Source organism: Cervus elaphus, chromosome 30 (genome assembly GCF_910594005.1).
Source record: "Cervus elaphus chromosome 30, mCerEla1.1, whole genome shotgun sequence".
NCBI classification, from domain to species: domain Eukaryota; kingdom Metazoa; phylum Chordata; class Mammalia; order Artiodactyla; family Cervidae; genus Cervus; species Cervus elaphus.
Window position 1 is genome coordinate 46,927,754 of NC_057844.1, and position 23,790 is coordinate 46,951,543.

A 23,790-nucleotide genomic window follows, 5' to 3' on the forward strand; every position below is an offset into this window, starting at 1 on the left:
GACCGGGGAGCGCTGAGTTCCGGCAGCGTGGGCGTCAGCCAGGAAGCTGTCTCCTCTGTCCTCCTGGCGCGGAAATGGTTGTCTTGGTTACCGGTGCTAACCGTCTCCCACCTGTGATTCCTTGTTGAGGGGCTGCAACCCGAACTGCCCTCTGGAGACACTTCTAGCTCCTCTAAGAGGCGACTGCGCGAGTCTTCAACGTGGAGTAATTGAAGCTTTCCAGGTAGCTCGAGGCTACTCCGTTTTCGCATTGGTGTAGGAATCCTCTGATGCTGCCAAATTCGGGTTTTATCCTTCACGCAACACGTGTGGGCAGTGCCAGTCCCTCACCCTTTGTAATCCAGGTGATGTTACCTTCTTTGATTCGCCATTCCTTACCTACCCCTGTCCCTTTAAAAATGAGGGAAGCCGATCCTGAGTTCTCAGGTTTCCGCTACACACATTTCCCCTAATCCTTCAGTTAAAAAGAAAAAAAAAAAACAAAAAAACCCTAGTATCTTTAATACCATAAGTAATTTATTATATTGTGCAGAATTAAAGGAAGGTAGTTGCTGAAATTTGTGTGAAAGGGTAGAGTTTTAGACTGAGGAATTTTTCACCATCTTGTTTAATTTTGCTATCTGCAAGCCTATAAAAATGTGTTTTATCTCAGCTTCCGGTTTTAAAAAAACTTAAGTGATGCAGCTTTACCTGTAGAATAAATTCAGAACATATTGAAATATTCAAGGACCTCCACAGTGTTGATTATGCATAAAGGACTATCCTGTGTATTTCTGTTTGGGTGGAGGGTTGGGGGTGAGGAGTCACTGCTCACTTTCTCATAGGTTTGGCCCAGCCTGAGTACCATTATCTCCTGAGGTTGTTTTACTGTTTCATCACCTTTATACCTTCATACCTGCATGCTTTTCATTTTTTATTACTCCTCTCCAAATCCGTCAAGATTCTAAATTCTCCCTCTGTATAACCTTTCCCTGACCAGCTCTGAAGTAACTTCTTTATCTTACAACATGTGTAACTTTTATGAGTAGCATTCTTGTATACTAGCGATTTAAGGCTTTATTGTTTATTTCTTTCTTTACACCCAAGTAAGAGACCTGCCCCCAGGAACTGAGTTTTTACTTATCAAAAGTGTGGGTTCGTAATAGGATTTAATGACTGATTTAATATGTTTGATTTGAGCAATAATTTACCAATCTGTCTTAGATTTGGGGGTCCACCCATTTGCCTAATAATTTCTTAGGGAATCCTTAGTATCTCTTTGATAAACTTGCTGCTTTCCACAAAGAATGTTTGAATATATTTAAATCAATATTTTTTAGTCTACAGAAAACTGAAATAGAATTGGAAACGAAAAGTGACCCATAATAATTTTAAATGTCTCGAAAAGTTAGCAAGGCATCAAAAAAAATGAACATCTCTAACTCCCTGGAATCTGAAGATATTAGTTTAGAAACAACAATTCCTACGGATGATATTTCCTCATCAGAAGAGCAGGATGGCAAGATCAAAATCACCAGGCAGCTAATTGAACGGAAAGAACTGCTTCATAATATTCAGTTACTGAAAATAGAGCTATCACAGAAAAATATGATGATCGATAATTTGAAGGTTGATTATCTGACAAAGGTAAGATCATGTGTAAATTTTGTTATCTGTGTGCTTTGTTGTCTTCAAACTGCAGATAAATAAGAATTAAACTTATGAATATTTAATCTGAACTTGATACTTCTAACATTTTGAGAAAATAATTATCAGTGTTTTTTTCCTAGCCAAGTTGTTTTTCTTCTTCACTGAGAATTAGCTTTGATATGACTAGTTGGGTAGGGAGAATCAAGATTATTATTACATTGTTGAATCTGTTTAATCCTTTACCGTGGAGATTTGGTTTCTTTTATATCCTGCTATTTGATAGTTACTGTGTTGTAGTACCAAGTATAGCAAATTCAGTTACCATAGCTTTAATAAGTTATCTGCCAAATAAGAAGGAATGCCTCAGTCCTTGTTTTTCTGCCTTTTGTGGTTTTTTTTATAGTTAAGAGTATTTTATGTAAGACCTGGTAAAGCTGTCACTAGTGATTAAAAAAAATTTACAGTGATTTCAGAAAGATAGGAGACTCTTCTTAAGTTTTACTACTCTGTCTTCTGAGAAAGTCTTCTCTTTCCACAGAGAAGAGATATGAAAGATGGTAAACCCTCCATCTTTGTTCTTGACTTCCAGCTCTACCTATCTCCTCCCCTCCCATTTTGTTTCAGTTACGTCTTATCTTTTCTCTGTTAAGTCAGGCTTGGATAGTTCTTGCCTATGTATAGGGATCATGCTGCTAGAAAAATTTCTTGACCACACCTCTCTAGGAAAATGAAATGTCCTAAACCCCAAGGTCTTGATGATGTAAAGAGATCATTTACGTACATTTTTAAAAAACATTAATAGTTAATGTTTATCAAGTGCCTATTCTGTGCCAGAGTCCACTCTGTGAGCTTTTCATGTATTATCTCATTTGAGCCATACAACTGTTTGAGGTACAGGTGCTTTTAGGGTATCTTCTCTGATCCATCAAATTAAATGAACCAGTAGAATAAGTTAGATGGGTATTTTATTAAGTACACAGTAAGTATAGTTATTGTTGTGGTTATTGACTAAAGTAACATTATCATTGTTTTCACTCTGTTTATTTTCTGTACCTTATACGCATTCATAGTATACTTGCCTTGTTTGTTGGCTATTTGTCTCTCTTAATAGAATGTAAGGTTCCTGAGGACAGGAACGGGGGACTTCTTTGTAGTCCCTGTTGTAGCTTCAATGCTTAGAACTGTCTCTGGCACCTAGCATGTGCTTGGCTGTGTCTTATATGAGTAACTGAACCCCATTTGCTCTTGAAAAAAATGGAACCACAACTGGTTAATAGCTTACCAAAGCCATTCACATAGAAGTGATGGAGCCAGGTGGGATTAACACCAAACAGGCTAAAGCCTGTATTCCATCCAAGCCAGTCTCCTAAGACTTCCTTTTAGGTTCTCTGTGGTGTCACCGACCAAGACTAGGTCACTTGATATTTTATCAGTGTATCCAGTGGCTTCCATTTCTTTTCCTTGAGTCATATTTTGACTCCTCAAATGGATTCCCATGGTGATACTGGCTTGTGTATCTCTACCCTTAAGACCTCCTTCACTGGAACTCATTGAAGAACCCCAAGGTAGGTCTCCATTCTTTTGCCCAGTCAGTCAACAAATAATCTGTTTTTTAAAATACTTATTCATTTATTTTTTGGTTGTGCTGGGCATCTCTTGCTGTGTGCGATGAGTGGGGGGCCACTCTCTAGTTGTGGTGAGAGGATGTCTCATTGCTGTGGCTACTCTTGTAGCAGAGCACGAACTCGGGTGCGTAGGCTTCAGTAGTTGTGGCCAGGGGGCTGTCTCACTAATTGGGGCACACGAGCTCTGTTGCCCCGTTGCATGTGGGGTCTTCATAGACCAGGGATCAGACTGGGGTCCTTTGCTTTACAAAAAGGGTTCTTAACCACTGGACCACCAAGGAAGCCCTAAGTATTCTATTAAATGCAAGCTGTATACCACATTCAAAATTGCATTTTGTTTGGCTACTTTTTAAATTGCTCGTTTTCAACTTGCATGGTGCTCAGTTGTCAATGGTTTCTCTTTTTAAAGTGTGATGTTTACATTATTGGAATGGTGGCTTATTCTTGAGACGCTTCCAAGTATAACAAATTAGAGCTACAGTCCTAGATAAACACAGTTTGAGTTTGAATCCCAGCCCTTACAGTTACCTTGGACAGATTCCTTAAGTTTTTTGTTCCCTGATTTCCTGTAAAATAATAATCATGTTTTGTACTTCATGGAGTTGTTAGGAAGATTAATCAATGCACATAAACTCTTAGATGGCTATGATGGAGTGTGTGCTCAGTCATGTCTGACCCTTGTACAATAAGTAATAGGGGTAGTTATACTTGCTCAACACTATATTATTATTATTATTACACTGTATCCCATGGTGCTTTATATAATTTTTTATTGTGATGGTTTTCTGGTTGGGCTGAAAATGTAGAAGATTAAATTAGTCATATTCCTGAGTTTATGATACATAATCATCATTGATCCTTGCAAGATAACTTCTTTGTATGTTTATTCTTTTATTCCTGTCATTCATTTCCCTTCCTCCTCCTCTTTATGTTTGCCTTTACCTTTTAACACTTATTCTTTAAAAATTTTTTTTTCTTGAGGTATATAGTTGATTTATAGTATTATATGTTTCAAGTGTACAACATAGTGTTTCACAATTTTTATTTTTCAAATTATTGATTTATAAATAAAATCAATCAATAAATTGATTAATTTAAATTAATAAATAAATAAATTCAGCTGTGCGGAATCTTTAAACTGCTCACATGGTTTCTCCGGTTGTGGCTGATGGGGACTGTGCTCTAGTTGCAGCGCGTGGGCTTCTCACTGTGGTGGCTGCTCTTGTTGCAGAGCATGGGCTCTGGGACTTGCAGGTCTCAGCAGTTACGAGCATGGGCTCGGTAGTTGTGGCACACAGGCTTAATTGTCCCACAGCATGTAGGATCTTTCCGGACCAGGGATCAAACCTGTGTACCCTGTATTGGCAGGTGGATTCTTAACCACTGGACCACCAGGGGGGCATCTCATAATTTTTAAAGGTTGTACTCCAATTGGAGTTGTTATAAACATTTATCTTGAAAATGAGTATTTTTCTGATTTTTTTCCTTTACATAAATCTAAACGACATGTTTTGTTTTAGATTTTATTTCGTTTATAGTTTTTCCTTTCAACTCAGTGCTGTTTTTAAAATCCTTCATGTGACTACATGTACATGTAGTCCTTTGCTTCCAGCAGCCACACCGTTCTGGTGTCTACCCATCTGTTCACCCCCTCCCGCAGTGCTGGCCTGCAGGTTGCCTCCAAATCCTTGCCACCACATGTGGTATGGCCTTCTTTAGACATTTCTCTTCCAGACCTGCTTTGAGCAATTCTTTGACATATATTGGAGAAGAAAATGGCAACCCACTCCAGTATTCTTGCCTGGAAAATTCCATGGGCAGAGGAACCTGGCAGGCTACAGTCCATGGGATTGCAAAGAGTCGGCCATGACTGAGTGACTGAACACATTGACACATATACTCAGGAGTGGAATTTCTGGCTGCAGGGTATATGTCTACTTCATTTAAGTGTATTTCCAAATTCCTCTCCAGGGTAGCTGCCTACTCTACATTCCTGTTTTTTTTTTTTTTTTTGTATGCAAGCACTAGAGTTGTCCTGTTTGGAGACCCCTTAGGGGTAATATATTTGCTGTCAAATATGGGAAGAAGTGAGACTCCCCATGGACAGAGGAGCCTGGCGGGTTATAGTTCATAGGGCTGCAAAGAGTCAGACACGACTGAAGCGACTTAGCACGCATACTTGGGAAGAAGTATTATAAGGTAGAAGAATTAGTCTTTAATTTGTCAAATCCAGGGCACCTGGATTATAAAGTGGACCATTACGTGTACTGCTAAGGTTAAACACTGCCAGATTAAACTGTTATGTGATGTAGTTGGTAAGATGCATTCTGGCTGCAAAGATGAAAAGTGTGAAGATGTGTGAGTCTGAGTTTGATGAAGGAACAGTATTTTTAGCCACTCATTCGTTCTCCAGAGCTTACCGATGCATTGAACATCATGTATATGAAGGTGAAAATGTCACGTTCAGCACTGAAAAAAATGAATTTTCCTCCAGAGACTGTAGTGCCATGAAAATGGTTGGAAATCACAGGGAGGGTAGGTTTCTGCTGAATTTAACTTGTTGCTATTAACATTTAAATGGCCTGATTTTAAGTTATTGCGGTTCCTGTCATCAGAAGCTTTCAAGTAGTCCTGAATGATCGAGTGTCTTGAATATTATAGTTATGTCTTCTATGGAAAAAGATTGAACCAGCTGTCCAGTGTTCAGCTCTTGTATGAGAAACTTGAAAAACATTGGTTGCCAGTCACAAAAGTGTGGAAACCAAAGCTTAAGCAGGATAAGGATTTTGTTTCTCTGGTATAACAGAATTCTGAATATAGGCAGTTTAGACCTGGTATTTACCATTGATATGATTAGAAACCCAGGCTCCTTTTAATCTTCTGGGTGGCTGTAAAAATAGCATATGTTTTTCACCTCAAAATCACAGATGGCTGATCTGCCTCCACTGTTGTGTCCATGTTCTAGGCAGAAATAAGGAGAAGGGTGATGGAAAAATGCAGCATATACCAAATGAACTTGTTCTTTAAAGAGCTTTCCTAGAGCTAAAGCTGGTGACCTTGATTGACTACACTACATGTAGGTGCCAGGAGAAGGAAGCTGGGAAGTGTAAATTTTTAACTGGACATGTTGCTTTTAATAAAAGTCAGAGTTACTTGAGAAAGAGAGACAAGTAACAGTTTTTTCCTCTCCTCAAGGTCTTAGTTCAGAAATAAGTGAATCTGTATAATCTAACATCTCTCCACACCAACATGGGAACAATATAGTGCTTATGTTTATTACAGCTTATTACTAGTGGTATGCTGTTGTTCAGTTGCCCAGTCGTGTCTCACTCTTTGTGACCCCATGGACTGCAGCACACCAGGCTTCCCCGTCGTTCACTATCTTCCAGAGTTTGCTCAAACCCATGTCCATTGTATCAGTGATGCCATCTAACCATCTCATCCCCTGTCACCTGCTTCTCTTCCTGCCCCCAATCTTTCCCAGCATCAGGGTCTTTTCCAGTGAGTCGGCTTTTCTCATCAGGTGGCCAAAGTATTGGAGCTTCAGCATCAGTCCTTCCAGTGAATATTCAGGGCCGATTTTCTTTAAGATTGACTGATTTGATCTTCTTGCTGTCCAAGGCACTCTGAAGAGTCTTCTCTGACACCGATTTTGAAAGCATAAATTCTTCAGCGCTCAGCCTTTATGGTCCAACTCTCACATCCGTACGTGACTACTGGAAAGACCATAGCTTTGACTAGATGGATCTTTGTCAGCAAAGTGTTGTCTCTGCTTTTTAATACTTTTCAAAACTAATGGTACAGTTTATTACTAGGACTCATGTTGCTTTGATTTCCCAATCTTTAAAAACCCAAGCAGAATGTTCACAGGAAACTTCACAAGCATTGATTCCCACTCCCCACTCAGCTGCTTGCTGACTGAGAGCCCTGGAAGGAGAGTTGCTCAGGCCAGGCTTCTTGGTCTTAGAGGGCTCTTCATTGCACTTCTATGCACACTTATTGCTGCCGAAATCTCCTGGCTTACTCCACTTCCTTATTCCTCTCCTCCTCACTCTTCTCGCCTGTCAGTTTTTAAATGCTAAAATCTCTTTTTGTTTATCTCTCATTAATGGTCCCTGGGTTCCTCATTGCTTGGGAAGTGCTGGAAGCTTGACTGTCTCTGAGTCGAGGGACTTAAATCTAGAAGTCAGTTGAAATTGTTAAAGTTCTCACCCTGAAAAAAGTAGAAGTTTCACTCCCTGTGATAACAGTCTTCTTGATTTGAAGAATGGTAGTTATGAGGAATGTGGTCAGTCATCATTTGTTGATTTAAGACATGTATTGAGACATGTGGCCAGGAATACAGCAGTGAATATGACAAGAGTCCCTTTTTTATGGAGATCATATTTAAGTGAGAGACATCATCAAACAACAATTAAATAAGCGGTCTTCAAGGTCATGTGATATAGCATTGCTTAGCAGTGGGAATTTTCTGCTTTAGATAGGAAGTAAGCAAACTTTTCTCTGTGAAGACCTGGGCAAGACAGTAACTATTTTAGGCTTTCCAGCTTGCATATGGTCTATTACATATTCTTCCTTCTTTTTTTTTCTTTTTATTTTTTTTGGTCTCTTAACAACTTCATAAATGTAAAACCTGTTCCTAGCTTGTGGGCTATGTAGGAACAGGACATGGGCGGGATTTGGCCCATCAATTTGATATGTTAACTCTTGCTTTCAATTGTGTGTTAGAGAAGCCATTTGAAGAGTTTAGGCAATTGGACTATATGTCCTGATTTCTGTTTTCAAAATATCACTGAAGCAATAGACTAAAAGCAGATAAGGTGGAAGAGGAAGACAGTACTAGATAATTGCCTTGTGTAAGACTCCACGTTTTTGGCTTCATCTCCTGGAGCCATTTATTGAGAAATAGAAAGCTGGAAGAAAACTGATGTAGGAGGTAAAATATAAGTTCTGTTTTGAACACATTAAACTTTAAATGCCAACTGGACTCCCAGATGAAACTGTCACTTTGACTTTAGAGGAAAGTCTATGACTGGAGGTAGGTAGATATGTGTGTGTGTGTATGTGTTTATTTGTAATATACATCAGCGTGTGAAAATGTTAGTTGCTCAGTGACTCTTTGTGACCCCTTGGACTGCAGCTTCCAGGCTCCTCTGTCCATAGGATTCTCTAGGCAAGAATACTGGAGTGGGGTGCCATTCCCTTCTCCAGATCTTCCTGACGTAGAGATCGAACCCAGGTCTCCTGAGTTGCAGGCATGTAAGTACCACATAAAGCTTTGTTATTGGATGACATCACCTGGGGAGAATAGAGGACCCCAAACCAAGCCAAGGGGTAGTCAAACATTAGAAATAGGGTAGAGGAAAAAAAATCCATCATAGGAACCTGAGAAGCTTGAGAGGGTCCTGTGAGCTAAGGAAGAAAACCAAAAGGAGTCTATCACATAAGGTGAAAGAGGATGGAGTGGTCAACTCTGCCAAATCATGCTATCATGTAAGATAAATATCCAGAAATAACCATTGGACTGGGCATCATGGGGGGGGGATTCATAACCTGAACAAGTATTGTTATTGGAACAGTGTGGGACAAAAACCATATGAAAGTTTTATTAAGGACTGACTTATGTTAATCTGCATATTTTAAAGGGTGAACAAAATTTGCCTGGGTTGAAAGGGAGAGAGTAAAGAATTTTTTAAATGGACAAAGAGTCAGCTCAGGTGTATGGAGACTTAAGAGAGAGCATAACATATTTGAGGAATGGCAAGCATTTATTTTGGCAAGAATAGAGTTTTCTTTTAAGCTAGTGCCCACAGGCATGGTTGGCAAGGGCCAGATGCAGAAGGAGTAGTGGAGGGACTTCCCTAGTGGTACAGTGGATAAGAGGCCACCTGGCAATGAAGGAGATACGGGTTCAATCCCTGGTCCAGGATCCCACACACCATGGAGCAACTAAGCCCCAAGAGCCAGGACTACTGAGCCCCGCTACTGAAGACCTTAACACCCTAAAGCCCATGCTCCGCAGCAAGAGAAGCCACCACAGCCAGAAGCCCACACACTACAGTGAAGAGTAGCCCCTGCTCTCCACGACTAGAGAGAGCCCACATGCTGCAATGAAGACCCAGCACAGCCAGAATTAAATAAATAATAAATTCAAAAAGAAAAAAAGAGTAGTGGAAATGGTAACCCACTCCAGTACTCTTGCCTGGAGAATCCCATGGACGGAGGAGCCTGGTAGGCTACAGTCCCTGGGGTCGCAAAGAGTCGGACACGACTGAGCGACTTCACTTTCACTTTTCACTTTCAGAGTGCCATGAAGTTTGGAATAATTCTGAAGACAGGATCCTCTGAAAGATTTAACACTGGGAAATACATTTTTGATAGCATTTTTAAAAGAAAAGGTAAAGGAAGATAGTTTTGGAGATTTGCAAAGCTGAAGGCAGGGAAAGAGTAGGAAACTACTGGCGTAATCTAGGTAAGATATGGCAGGAATCTAACTGAAGACTTGTCATTGGATGTTAAAGAGGATGGTGTAGTTGTGACACCTTTTTATGGAATAAACTCAACAATAAAAAAACAGTGATTTCTGATCAGAATAAGCAATGGGAGAGATGTATCAAATGTGACTGAGATTTTTTTTGCTTTGGAGACCAAGGAGATGTAAAGAATATAAGATTCGGTGAGGTGGGTTACTAGGTTCATTTTGGACATTTGTGGCATCACCCATGTAGTAGTCAATTGAAGACATGTAGCAGTCAGATAATATGGATCTACAATATATGCAGAGTCTAGCCAGGAAAAAATTACCTGGGCAAGGCACCAGCATATAAACCCCAGTTGTCAAAGAGTTTTTCAGTGAGATTAGATTAAGGGGAAAATAATCCTAAAGACAGCCTGGTAAAAAATGATTTATGAGGCAGCAGATTCAAAGCATAGTTTAACAACCATTTGTATGAACAAAGTTTTATTAGATTCGCAAATTGACCTTGTTATTTATCTTTTTCTCTTGATTAAGATTGAAGAATTGGAGGAGAAACTTAATGATGCACTTCACCAGAAGCAGCTACTAGCCCTGAGATTAGACAACCAATTGACTTTTCAACAAAAGGATGCCAGGTAAAAGTTTTAAAAAGCAACAATACCTATTTAGCAGTTAAAAATAATGTCATTACCTATTCATGCATGTGATTATGAGCTAAAATAGAGAAATCTTAAAGACAGTAATCATTTTTACATCCAGACTAAGAAAAAACTACTTGATATAATACACAAAAATACAGAAAGCCAGAATTTGATATTCATTCAATAAATACTGCAGATATAAGTGAACCATACATGAAAATGGAAGCACTCTAAACTTATCACCACTTAACTTTCTTTTTTTCTCAGCTGTTTGTAAGACCTCCTCAGATAACCCTTTTGCCTTTTTTCATTTCCTCTTCTTAGGGATAGTCTTGATCCACTGCCTCCTGTACAATGTCACGAACCTCTGTCCATAGTTCTTCAGGCACTCTGTCTATCAGATCTATTCCCTTGAATCTATTTGTCACTTCCACTGTATAATCATAAGGGATTTGATTTAGGTCATACCTGAATGGGCTAGTGGTTTTCTCCACTTTCTTCAATTTATGTCTGAATTTGGCAGTAAGGAGTTCATGATCTGAGCCACAGTCAGCTCCCGGTCTTATTTTTGCTGACTGTATAGAGCTTCTCCATCTTTGGCTGCAAAGAATATAATCAGTCTGATTTCTGTATTGGCCATCTGGTGATGTCCATGTCTCGAGTCTTCTCTTGTGTTGTTGGAAAAGGGTGTTTGCTATGATCAGTGTGTTTTCTTGGCAAAACTCTATTAGCCTTTGCCCTGCTTCATTTTGTACTCCAAGGCCAAACTTGTCTGTTAGCGCCAGATATCTCTTGACTTCCTACTTTTACATTCCAGTCCCCTATAATGAAAAGGACATCTTTTTTGGGAGTTAGCTCTAGAAAGTCTTCTAGGTGTTCAAAGAACCATTCAGCTTCTTCAGCATTAGTGGTTGGGGCATAGACTTGGATTACTGGGATATTGAATGGTGTGCCTCGGAAACGAATGGGGATCATTCTGTCATTTTTGAGATTGCACTCAAGTACTACACTTTGGACTCTAGAAGAGAAATTGAAGGCAGAGGGGAAAGCTAAGGTGTACCCATTTGAATGGAGAGTTCCAAAGAATAGCAAAGAGAGATAAGAAAGCATTCCTCAGTGATCAGTGCAAAGAAATAGTGGAAAACAACAGAATGGGAAAGACTAGAGGTCTCTTCAAGAAAATTAGAGATATCAAGGGAACACTTCATGCAAAGATGGGCTCAATAAAGGACAGAAATAGTATGGACCTAACAGAAGCAGAAGATATTAAGAAGAGGTGGCAAGAAAAAGAGAACTATACAAAAATATCTTCATGACCCACGATAACCCAGATCACCCACCTAGAGCCAGACATCCTGGAATGCAAAGCCAAGTGGGCCTTAGGAAGCATCACTATGAACTAGTGTAGGTGATGGAATTCCAGTTGAACTATTTCAAATCCTAAAAGATGATGCTGTTGAAATGCTGCACTCAATATGCCAGCAAATTTAGAAAATACAGCAGTGGCAACAGGACCGGAAAAGGTCAGTTTTCATTCCAATCCCAAAGAAGGGCAATGCCAAAGACTGTTCAAACTACCACACATTTGCACTCATCTCACATGCTAGCAAAGTAATGCTCAAAATTCTCCAAGCCAGGCTTCAACAGTATGTGAACTGTGAATTTCCAGATGTTCAAGCTGGTTTTAGAAAAGGCAGAGGAACCAGAGATCAAATTGCCAACATCTGCTGGATCATCAAAAAAGCAAGAAAGTTCCAGAAAAAATGTCCACTTCTGCTTTATTGACTATGCCAAAGCCTTTGACTGTGTGGATCACAATAAACTGTGAATGATTCTTAAAGAGATGGGAATACTAGACCACCTTACCTGCCTCTTGAGAAATCTGTATGCAAGTCAAGAAGCAATAGTTAGAACTGGACACGAAACAACGGACTGTTTCCAAATCAGGAAAGGAGTACGTCAAGGCTGTATATTGTCACCCTGCTTATTTAACTTATATGCAGAGTATGTCATGAGAAATGCTGGACTGGGTGAAGTGCAAGTTGGAGTCAAGATTGCCGGGAGAAGTATCAATAACCTCACATATGCAGATGGCACTACCCTTATGTCAGAAAGAGGAACTGAAGAGCCTCTTGATGAAAGGGAAAGAAGAGAGTGAAAAACCTGGGTTAAAACTCAAGATTCAAAATGCTAAGATTATGGCATCCGGTCCCATCACTTTATTAGCAGATAGATGGGGAAACAATGGAAACAGTGAGAGATTGTATTTTCTTGGGCTGTAAAATCACTGTGGACAGTGACTGCAACCATGAAATTAAAAGACGCTTGCTCCTTGGAAGAAAAGCTATGACCCACCTAGACAGCATATTAAAAAGCAGAGGCATTAGTTTGCCAACAAAGGTCTGTCTAGTGAGAGCTATGGTTTTTCCAGTAGTCATGTATGGATGTGAGAGTTGGACTATAAAGAAAGCTGAGTGCCAAAGAATTGACACTTTTAAACTGTGGTATTGGAGAAGACTCTGCGAGTCCCGTGGACTGCAAGGAGATCCAACCAGTCTATCCTAAAGGAAATCGGTCCTGACTATTCATTGGAAGGACTGATGCTGAAGCTGAAACTCCAATACTTTGGCCCCCAAAGAAGTGACTCATTGGAAAGGACCCTGATGCTGGGAAATATTGAAGGCAGGAGGAGAATGGGATGACAGGATGAGATGGTTGGATGGCATCACCAGTTCGATGGACGTGAGTTTGAGCAAGTTCTGGGAGTTGGTGATGGACAGGGAAGCCTAACGTGCTGCAGTCCATGGGGTCACAAAGAGTTGGACACGACTGAGTGACTGAACTGTACTGAACCAACTGTCTTAACCTTTCTTCATTTGCTTTGTAGAAAGTATTGATATATTCTGTGGACCTTTGGATTCTTTTGGGCTGAAGTACCTTCTGTTTGCCTGCCTACTTTCTCCAGCTCAGTTGTGCCCTTATCCAAAGTTCCTTGTATTGTTCTCAAATATACCTATGCCAGTTGTGCTTACTATACTTCTATAACTTAATTAAAATTACATTTTAAAATGAATACAAAGGCATGTACAGTTCTTTGCAAATTATAATGAATTCTTTGGAATGACTCAATAAAAGTGAGTGACCAAAAGATCGTCAAGTAAGTGTAAGCAAGACATGTTTAGAGATTAGGGGTAGAAATCAAATCTATAAAAAATATGCTCAGATTTCTTCTCAAGTGTCTTTTTAAAAGGCCTCCTACCATTGTAAAGAAATTGAACTTGGAAATCGTGAGAAATGATTGACAGATAAACAAGGCACATCTCCACATGACAAAAAATCTAGACCCTGGGGGAAAAATGTTTCAGATGAATGTTTATTTCTGTATTTTAATTAGAGGTAAATGTAAAAGGAGGCATCTTTCCCGTTTGTAAGATTTTACTATTTAACTGATGTATTAAAAAATTATCTGATCAGTTATCAGCCACTATCGCATTAGATGAGTGTGGTTCTCAAATTTGACCATGCATCAGAGCCACCTGGAGGGCTTGTGGGAAAAGACTGTTGGGCACACTCTGGGATTCTGACTTGCATTGGGCCCTGAGAATTTGCATTTCTTCCAACTTCCCAGATGATGTGAGCGCTGCTACTGGCTTGTGGATAACACTTTGAAAACCACTGCATTGGATAATAGGGCTTCTATTCTAGCTCTTTAGACATTGATCAAATTAAATGAAGTGGGGAGGGCAGTTAGGAGGCTATTGATGTAATCCTCTTAATAGCGGTAAAAAGAGGTTGGATTCTGAATATATTTTAAAGGTAAAGCTGGTTGGATGTCCTAATGGATTCAATGTGCGGTTTAGGAGAGAAAGAGGAATCAAAGATTGTGCCAACCCGTGGCATGAATAAATCAAAGGATGGAGTTGTTGTCAACTAAGATGGTGAAACCATAATGGAATATGTTTGTGAGTGAAGAGTGGGAGTTTAGTTTGGAAGATGTTAGGTTAGAGTTATTGTATTAGACATCCATGTGGATATATATGAGAAGTCTGATCTAGAGAGATAAATCTGGGAGCCATTAAGATACAGACAGTGTTTAATTCATGAGACTAGATGAATTCCCCTAGGGAGTGAACCTAGACAAGAGGAGAGGACCAAGTAATCCCAACATTAAGATAAACAAGAAAAAAAGGCTGGGAAAGTGTCTCCAATAAAACAGGAGAAAAATGAAGAGGAAAATAATATGGTATCTGGGAAACCAGATGAAGGAAGGAGAGGGCAGATGTCTCAAGTGCTATTGATAGAGATAAAAAGAAATGAGATATTGATTATTAATAATCTGGATTTTTCAGTTCCCTGGAGATTTTGGTGGAAGCGTGAAAACCTGATTAGCCTTTGTTTAAGAGGAAACGCAATGGAGAGAGTGCATATCGAAAACTTGGAGAACAAAATGGGCACTGAGATGGGGTCAACAATTGTGGGGGCTTATTTGTTCATTTGTTTTAAGATAGGACAAATAACAGTGTGATTGTATGTTGATGGGATACAGTGGGGGGGGGGGGATTCGTATGGTCCCTTACTGCTCAAAATTTTCTGGTAGGCAACTAACCATGTCTACTACATGTATTCCTTGAAAAAGGTGCCGATTACTGTTTTCATTACCTCATTGTCTGTATTGACATTATGGTGGTTCAATGTTACCATCTTAAATTACCTGGATAAAGACAGTGAAAATTACTTCAGTGAGTAGGGTCTAAAGCAGATATATAAGATTTACACCTTAAGCAGAGGAAATGTATAATTTTATAATTTGAATTTTAAAAGTTATTAACATTTTCTACTTAATAATTTTTGTGGCTGCACACTTAGTAATTTCGTGTTTAACTGGTTAAGTAAGCATTTAGCCGGAGCCAAAAATATTAAGTTTCTCATTTAATTTGATGTTACTGTAAAATAGGAACTTTGAGAAAGTATGTCTCCATGATTTTTTTAACCTTACCATACATTCTCTGATATTGTAGAAAATATCAAGAACTAATGAAACAAGAAATGGAAACTATTTTACTGAGACAGAAACAACTAGAAGAGACAAATCTTCAGCTAAGAGAGAAAGCTGGAGATATTCGTCGAAACCTGCGTGACTTTGAGTTGACAGAAGAGCAATATATGAAGCTAAAAAGTTTTCCTGAAGATCAGCTTTCTATTCCTGAATATGTATCTGTAAGTGTCTTGTATCATTAAAAACAAAAAAACTGTTTTCAGACTAAAATTTGCCATTTCCGTAGAAGCCATAACTTTTGTAGTACCCAATTGATAAATTATTTTATGGCTGTGATCTGAAGGTAGTGAAATGGTGTTCAGATGACCAAATTTTAAAGTGTGTTGATCATTGAGCTCTGAAGTCAAGCAAATAAATAGGGTTAATGGCAGGAAGCTCCATAGAAATAAATTATTTTATCATGAACTCTGGCAGTTTGTAATGTGTATAGAGATACCAGTGGTTGCCAGGGGTTAGGGACAGCAGAGGAGAGGGGAGTGGTGTGATTATGAAGGGATAGCTTGAGGGAGATGGTTACGGATCTATGTAGGTCAAGATCTCAACTGTGGTGTTGGTTACACGGATATGTACATAGATTGATCTGTGGCAGTGCTCTCAAATATTTTTAGTATCAGTATCATTTACACTCTAAAAATTATTGAGGACTTCAAAGAGCTTTTGTTTATGTGAACTGTATCTGTTAATATTTATCATATTTGAAATTTAAAATGAGACATTTTTAAAACATAAGAGTACATAAGCACAAACTTCATTAGTCTTAAGAGCAATGATACTATCACACATTGTGTAGCCACTGGCAGATGCCACTTAACTTAAGAATAAGAGTAAAACAGGCAAAACTAAACAAAAAAAAAAGTAAAGCAGGCAAAAAATATTAGTCTTACTAAGATGGACTGGAATGGGTGAATTTAACTCAGATGACCGTTATATCTACTACTGTGGGCAAGAATCCCTTAGAAAAAATGGAGTAGCCATCATAGTCAACAAAAGAGTCTGAAATGCAGTACTTGGATGCAGTCTCGAAAACGACAGAATAATCTCTGTTCGTTTCCAAGGCAAACCATTCAATATCATGGTAATCCAAGTCTATACCCCGACCAGTAACACTAAAGAAGCTGAAGTTGAACAGTTCCATGAAGACCTACAAGACCTTCTAGAACTAACACCCAAAAAAGACGTCCTTTTCATTATAGGGGATTGGAATGCAAAAGTAGGAAGTCAGGAAAAACCTGGAGTAACAGGCAAATTTGGCCTTGGAGTACAGAATGAAGTAGGGCAAAGGCTAATAGAGTTCTGCCAAGAGAACACACGTGTCATAGCAAACACCCTCTTCCAACAACACAAGAGAAGACTCTACGCATGGACATCACCAGATGGTCGACATCAAAATCAGATTGATTATATTCTTTGCAGCCAAAGATGGAGAAGCTCTATACAGCCAGCAAAAACAAGACCGGGAGCTGGCTGTGGCTCAGACCATGAACCCCTTATTGCCAAATTCAGACATAAATTGAAGAAAGTGGAGAAAACCACTAGCCCATTCAGGTATGACCTAAATCAAATCCCTTATGATTATACAGTGGAAGTGTGAAATAGATTTAAGGGACTAGATCTGATAAGACAGAGTGCCTGATGAACTATGGATAGAGGTTCATGACACTGTATAGGAGACAGGAATCCATACCATCCCGAAGAAAAAGAAATGCAAAAAAGCAAAATGGCTGTCTAAGGAGGTGTTACAAATAGCTGTGAAAAGAAGAGAAGCAAAAAGCAAAAGAGAAAAAAAAAAGATATACCCATTTGAATGCAGAATTCCAAAAATAGCAAGGAGAGAGAAGCTTTCCTCAGTGATCAGTGCAAAGAAATAGAGGGAAGCAATAGAGACTAGAGATCTCTTCATGAAAATTAGCGATACCAAGGGAACATTCCATGCAAAGATGGGCTCAATAAAGGACAGAAATGCTGTGGACCTAAGAGAAACAGGAGGTATTAAGAAGACGTCGCAAGAATACACAGAAGAACTATACAAAAAACATCTTCATGACCCAGATAATCACAATGGTATGATCACTCAACTAGAGCCAGACATCCTGGAATGCGAAGTCAAGTGAGCCTTAAGAAGCATCACTAAGAAAAAAACTATTGGAGGTGATGGAATTCCAATTAAACTATTTCACATCCTAAAAGATGATGCTCTGAAAGTGTTGCACTCAATATGCGAGCAAATTGGGAAACCTCAGCAGTGGCCACGAGAATGGAAAAAGTCAGTTTTCATTCCAATCCCAGAGAAAGGCAATCCCAACGAATGCTCAAACTACCACACAGTCACACTCATCTCACACGCTAGTAAAGTAATGCTCAAAGTTCTCCAACCCAGGCTTCAGCAATACGTGAATCGTGAACTTCCAGATGTTCAAGCTGGTTTTAGAAAAGGCAGAGGAACCAGAGATCAAATTGCCAACATCCTCTGGATCATCGAAAAAGCAAGAGAGTTCCGGAAAAACATCTATTTCTGCTTTATTGACAAAGCCTTTGACTGTGTGGATCGCAATAAACTGTGTAAAATTCTTCAAGAGATGGGAATACCAGACCACCTTACCTGCCTCCAGAGAAATCTGTGTGCAGGTCAGGAAGCAACAGTTAGAACTGGACATGGATCAAAAGACTGTTCCAAATAGGAAAAGGAATACGTCAAGGCTGTATATTGTCACCCTGCTTATTTAACTTATATGCAGAGTACATCATGAGAAACAGTGGGCTGGAGGAAGCACAAGCTGGAATCAAGTTTGCAGGGAGAAATATCAATAACCTCAGATATGAGGACGACACCACCCTTATGGCAGAAAGTGAAGAGGAACTAAAGAGCCTCTTGTTGAAAGTGAAAGAGAAGCGTGAACAAGTTGGCTTAAAGCTCAACATTCTGAAAACTAAGGTCATGGCATCTGGTCCCATCACTTCATGGCAAATAGATGGGGAAACAGTGGATAACTTTATTTTTCTGGGCTCCAAAATCACTGCAGATGGTGATTGCAGCCATGAAATTAAAAGACTCTTACTCCTTGGAAGAAAATTATAGCAGAGACAAAAAAATAAAATAAAAAAAGAAAAAGCAGAGACATTACTTTGTCAACAAAGGTCCATCTAGTCAAGGCTGTGGTTTTTCCAGTGGTCATGTATGGATGTGAGAGTTGGACTATAGAGAAAGCTGAGCACTGAAGAATTGATGCTTTTGAACTGTGGTGTTGGAGAAGACTCTTGAAAGTCCCTTGGACTGCAAGGAGATCCAACCAGTCCATCCTAAAGGAGTCAGTCCTGGGTGTTCACTGGAAGGACTGATGCTGGAGCTGAATCTCCAATACTTAGGCCACCTGATGAAAAGAGCTGACTCATTTGAAAAGACCCTGATGCTTGGAAAGATTGAGGGCAGGAGGAGAAGGGGATGACAGAGGATAAGATGGTTGGATGGCATCACTGACTCAATGGACATGGATTTGGGTGGACTCCGGGAGTTGGTGATGGACAGAGGCCTGGCGTGCTGCTGTTCGTGGGGTCGCAAAGAGTCCGTCATGACTGAGCGACTGAACTGAACTGAACTAGGCAAATAGTTTTGATCTTGTGGATTTCCTGAAAGTGTCTCAGTGTGGCAGCAATGGGGTGTGGGTCCCAAGAACACACGTAACAAACACACTGCAAATTTGTGATACAGAGAAGTCATTTCACCCTAAGAGGCTTGAAGTTTTTCCTCTGTAAAAGGCTTAATAATAATAACATAGTAATAACATCTTTATTCAATACCTTATAATAATCTATGATGAAAAAGAATCTGAGAAAGAGTGTATATATATATATATATATATATATATATTTATGTGTAACTGAATCATCTTCCTATACACCTGAAACTAACAGAGCATTGTAAATCAACTACTTCAAGTAAAAAAAATGATAACAGCACTTTTCTGTTGAGGTAATTGTGAAGATTAATTGTGAATATGTACGTAGAAAGCTTAACAGTGCTTAGAACTTAGTAAACACATAATAAATGTTATCTATTATTTTTGCTGGAGTGGTGATTGCCTCTCTTGGTTCTCATTTGGATAAGATTTCCAGATTAATAATTTCCTATAAAATGGAGTACTGTTTTGTTTGTCCAGCTTTTTATTTAAATAGCTCAAGCATAAATTTTTCTGCCCCCAGTACTGTCCAAAACCAATGATATAGCTCAAGTGCTGTCACTGAGGCTCTTTATTCATCATAGCTGGAAAGTATTCCATTAGTGGCAGTCATACATGTTTTTGTTGTCTGGTTTCTTCTTTTTCTTATCTTTTGTTTTTAGCCAGTATTGTCCTAATTAGTTAATTATACATAGATTCATTGTGTTCAGTACTAGCTTTAGTACTGGCCTCTTACCAAATGTGGTACTCCTGCAACTCAGCAATGCATTAAGGAGTTTCAGGTTGTATGACTATACAGTAATTAGTCCCTACTTGCCCTCTCCTAATTTGCAGATAGCTTAGTTTTGTAGAAACTTGTCAGATGGAACACATTACTAAGTTAGGGCAGGCAAATTCCCCTGAGAGAATTGAGAGTGGAAAGAGAAATCTGAACTGAATGGGAATAGTGACAGGAAAGATACCTCCTGATTATTTATCCCTTACACGACATTGGTAGTAAGCAGAGCTTCACCCAGAGCCTAGGATGGTGGTAGTGGTTTAGTTGCTAAGTCGGTTCTAACCCTTTGCGACCCCGTGGACTGTAGCCCACAGGGCTCCTCTCTCCATGGGATTCTCCAGGCAAGAATACTGGAGTGGGTTGCCATTTCCTTCTCTATATTTATGAAATATAGAGGCTTTCCTATTTCCAAGGCTTTGCATATGTATGTATTTAGGCACTGGGGACAGAGCAGTGTACAGACCAGACAAATATTCCTGTCCTCCCAGAGATTACATTCCTGTGGAGCAACACACACAGCAAACTAAAACCTGTAGCGTGTTTGTCATAAATGGTATGGAGAAAAGAGCAGAGGGAAAAGTCGGAACTGCTGCCCGTGAAGGTACTGTGCTAAATCAGGTTAGACGAGGGGATTCCCTGCAGTCTAGTGTTAGCACTCCGTGCTCTCACTGCCACAGGCCTGGGTTCAATCCCTGATTGAGGAACTAAAATCCCTCAAGCAGCGTAGCCTGGCCAAATATATATATATATATATATATCAGGGGAGTCAGGGAAGGTTTTACTGATAAGGTCATATCTGATCAGAGACCTGAAGGGAGTGAAAGCATGAGCCATACATTTACATGTGGGGAAGAGCTTGCTTTCCTATCAGCGGAAGTAGCAAAAGCAAAGCTTTTGAACACTTGATGTGTTCAGGAAATAAGCTGATAGTATAGAATGAGCTGTAGTAGGAGGTGAGAAGTAAGGAGGGAGTAGAGTGTTGATAGAAGAGAGAAAAGAGAGACTGTTTCAGGGCCAGGGATTTATAGATAATCTCGGCCTTAAAGGGACTAAATTGAACTCAATGTATTAGTAGTCAGGGTCAATTAAAGACCACCTTGTTTTAGTTTTAAACAAAATTAGTGTATAGGCGTATAATCTGAAACCCCTTAACACTTTCCTTTATTACCTTAATACTTTTATTCATATTATTGATAATTGAGAGTGCTATTAATTAGCAAATTTTAATTGTAATTTGTGTTTCATGACTGCTTTTTTTTTTTTTTTAAGATTCGGTTCTATGAACTGGTGAATCCATTAAGAAAGGAAATCTCCAAACTACAAGTGAAGAAGAATGACCTGGCAGAAGAATTAAGTGCAAACAAAAGTCAACTGAAACAACTGACTGAGGTTTGTCTAATTTTGATCCCTGGTGGTAAGAGACTCCAAGGAGGTCTTAAGATTTGTGATAAGGAATATGAAAGTCAGTGATAGAAAAATGGGACTTGAGCATGCTGACTGCTATGATTCTTCACAAGTAGTGGGAAGGAGATGAGACTGCAAATAGCCATCTTAAAGATTGATAGGGTACGTCCATGATACTGACCTGTAATCCCCAGCTGAGCATTTTGTTCTTGTAATTCATTTCATTCTCAATTCTTCATTACAGATCCACCTCGTGGATGATACAAAAGGGAGCCTGGTCCATTTATTAGTCATTTAGTGTCTTCATCAAATACAGTTACTTCCCCTGATACATGTTCAGAGCACGTGCACTGATACTAGCATCCATCCCTGTGAGGCCGGGTGCTGACAGTGGTGAATACAAGTGTCTGCCCTTCCAGAGTTCAAATTCTAGTAAGGTGGAGTTATACCTTAGATGAGATCTTGACACTCATTTTTTGTGTGACCTTGAACAAGTCATTTAGTGTTTCCTGCTCTGTCAAACGGAGAAAATAATCTTATTTTTCCATTCATTTCATTGACATGCCCACACTTCTGTTTCAAAGTGAAAATGTGATTTTTAGTAAACTTGCATATAAATAGCTGTTTTGTGTTCTACTTCAAGGGCAACTTTTACGAAAGATCTACTTTCCAGAAATAAATTATTGCAGTTTAATTTATATTCTGATGCTCTGATTTGCTGCGCTATTAGTGCTGGGTGGGATCTACTTCTGTTGTTAGTGTAGAGCCTCTGTTGCAGGCAAATGAAGGCTCAGCCTCCTCCTCCTGGTAGGAGCCCTGAAGTCACCAGGAGCGATTCCAGAGAGCCCTCGGGGGTCTGCTGTGGGTGTTTTATTCCTGCTGCTAACCTGCCACGTTGTTGTGCACATTTGGAAAGATAGCTCTTAATTTTAAAAAATTGCATCCAGAGTCACAATAATAAAGGACAAAGTCAGAAGGCCTCCGTTTGTCTTCTGACTGATTTTGCAGCCTTGGGCAAGTCCTTTACTTCCTGTCGTCCCTGTTAAATGGCCGGGGTGGTGGCGGCGGTGGCCCAGGGTCTGTCCGGGACAAGGCAGACGGATTTTCAGACTTGGTTCTGCAGCACGTTATGGTACCTCAGCATCCATCAGGGACTTCTTGTATTTTAGAGGAAGTCTGGAAGAGCTTTCTATCCTCGTTTCTATCAAATCACCTCTTTTTTAAATCACTTTTGACATTTGGGGATTCTACAAGTGATTTCTCCTGAATGAAAGATTCTTTGACCACCCCCCCCCCCCCCCACCAAAAAGTCCTGAATCTCTAAAATTATCATATTTTTACTGTGTGGTAAAGCAAGTCTCTCTCCTCTCAAGGGTCAGTAATTAAATCCCAGATTTTAGTTTGTTTCAACCTTACTAACACCTTTAGTGTTTTATTGACATGAAAGCATAGATAATTAACACTGGTTTCATTCATAGGTTCCCTGAGTGTTTTTAGTGCACTAATAATTCTTAAACACAGAAACAGTTTTATTTGTGAACATCTTTGGGTTCTCCAGAAAAAACAAAACCAATAGGACATATAAATATTTATGGATAGAGATATATTTTAAGAAATTTGCTCACATAGTTGTAGCAAACTATGTGCAAACTTACGTGCATGTATGCTAAATCACTTCAGTCATGTCCGACTCTTTGCACCCCTATGGACTGCAGCCCACCAGGCTCCTCTGTCCATGGGATTCTCCAGGCAAGGATACTGGAGTGGGTTGCCACACCCTCCTCCAGGGGATCTCCTAGACCCAGGGATCGAACCTACGTCTTTTACATCTCCTGCGTTGGCTGGTGGGTTCTTTACCACTAACGCCACCTGGGAAGCTCCTGTAGAGGCTTGGCGAGTCCCAAATCTTAACAGCGTAAGCTGGCAGCCTGGATATTCAAGAGAAGATTGAAGTTTGAGTCCAAAGACTATCTGCTGACAAAATTCCTTCTTATTCAGTCTCAGTTTTACTAAGGCCTTAACTGGTTGGATGAGGCCCCCAACATTATAGGAGGTAAACTGCCATCCTCAGAGTCTACTGGTTTAAATGTTAATCTCAGCTTAAAAAAATGCCTTCACAGAAACATCTAAAATAATGTTTGACAAAATATTTAGGTACCATGGTCTAACCAAGTTGACATAAAAAATTAACCATCACAGAACCTTTCCATCTATGAGTTTGCTTCTTAAAGTTTTACCACCTTTCAGCTAAACATATAATCCTATGTCTTAAAACTCTTCCTGAATTTCATACTATAAAGGGAAAATTGAATCATGTTCAGGAAAAAACAGTTTAATAATGCCTTATCTCTATAATAAAAGTTCTTAGAAACTCAGAGAATATGGTTTAAACATAATGGAATTGCTTTTGTATTGAAACCACCCTTAAAGTTAGATTTTCTGCTCTGTCAAGGGCCTATTACAGATATACTTACCCAATACAAAGAAAACATAGAATGAATATTT

The 23,790-nt window shown here is 39.4% G+C and overlaps 1 protein-coding gene across 5 annotated transcripts in view; it reads left to right on the top strand.

Moving 5' to 3' along the window:
- The first annotated feature begins 2 nt into the window (after window positions 1-2).
- Window positions 3-23,790, top strand: part of PIBF1 (progesterone immunomodulatory binding factor 1) — a 222,445-nt gene continuing 198,657 nt past the window's right edge. The window contains exons 1-5 of one of the 5 annotated variants that reach the window (XM_043891786.1): window positions 3-344; window positions 1,320-1,626; window positions 10,267-10,367; window positions 15,392-15,590; window positions 21,151-21,270. In XM_043891786.1, the coding sequence (XP_043747721.1) occupies window positions 1,375-1,626; window positions 10,267-10,367; window positions 15,392-15,590; window positions 21,151-21,270 (672 nt within the window). In that variant the 5' untranslated portion in view covers window positions 3-344; window positions 1,320-1,374. Of the gene's footprint in view, window positions 1,627-10,266; window positions 10,368-15,391; window positions 15,591-21,150; window positions 21,271-23,790 lie in introns of all 5 variants that reach the window. The other 4 variants (XM_043891787.1, XM_043891785.1, XM_043891788.1 and 1 more) reach the window with 4 other exon arrangements.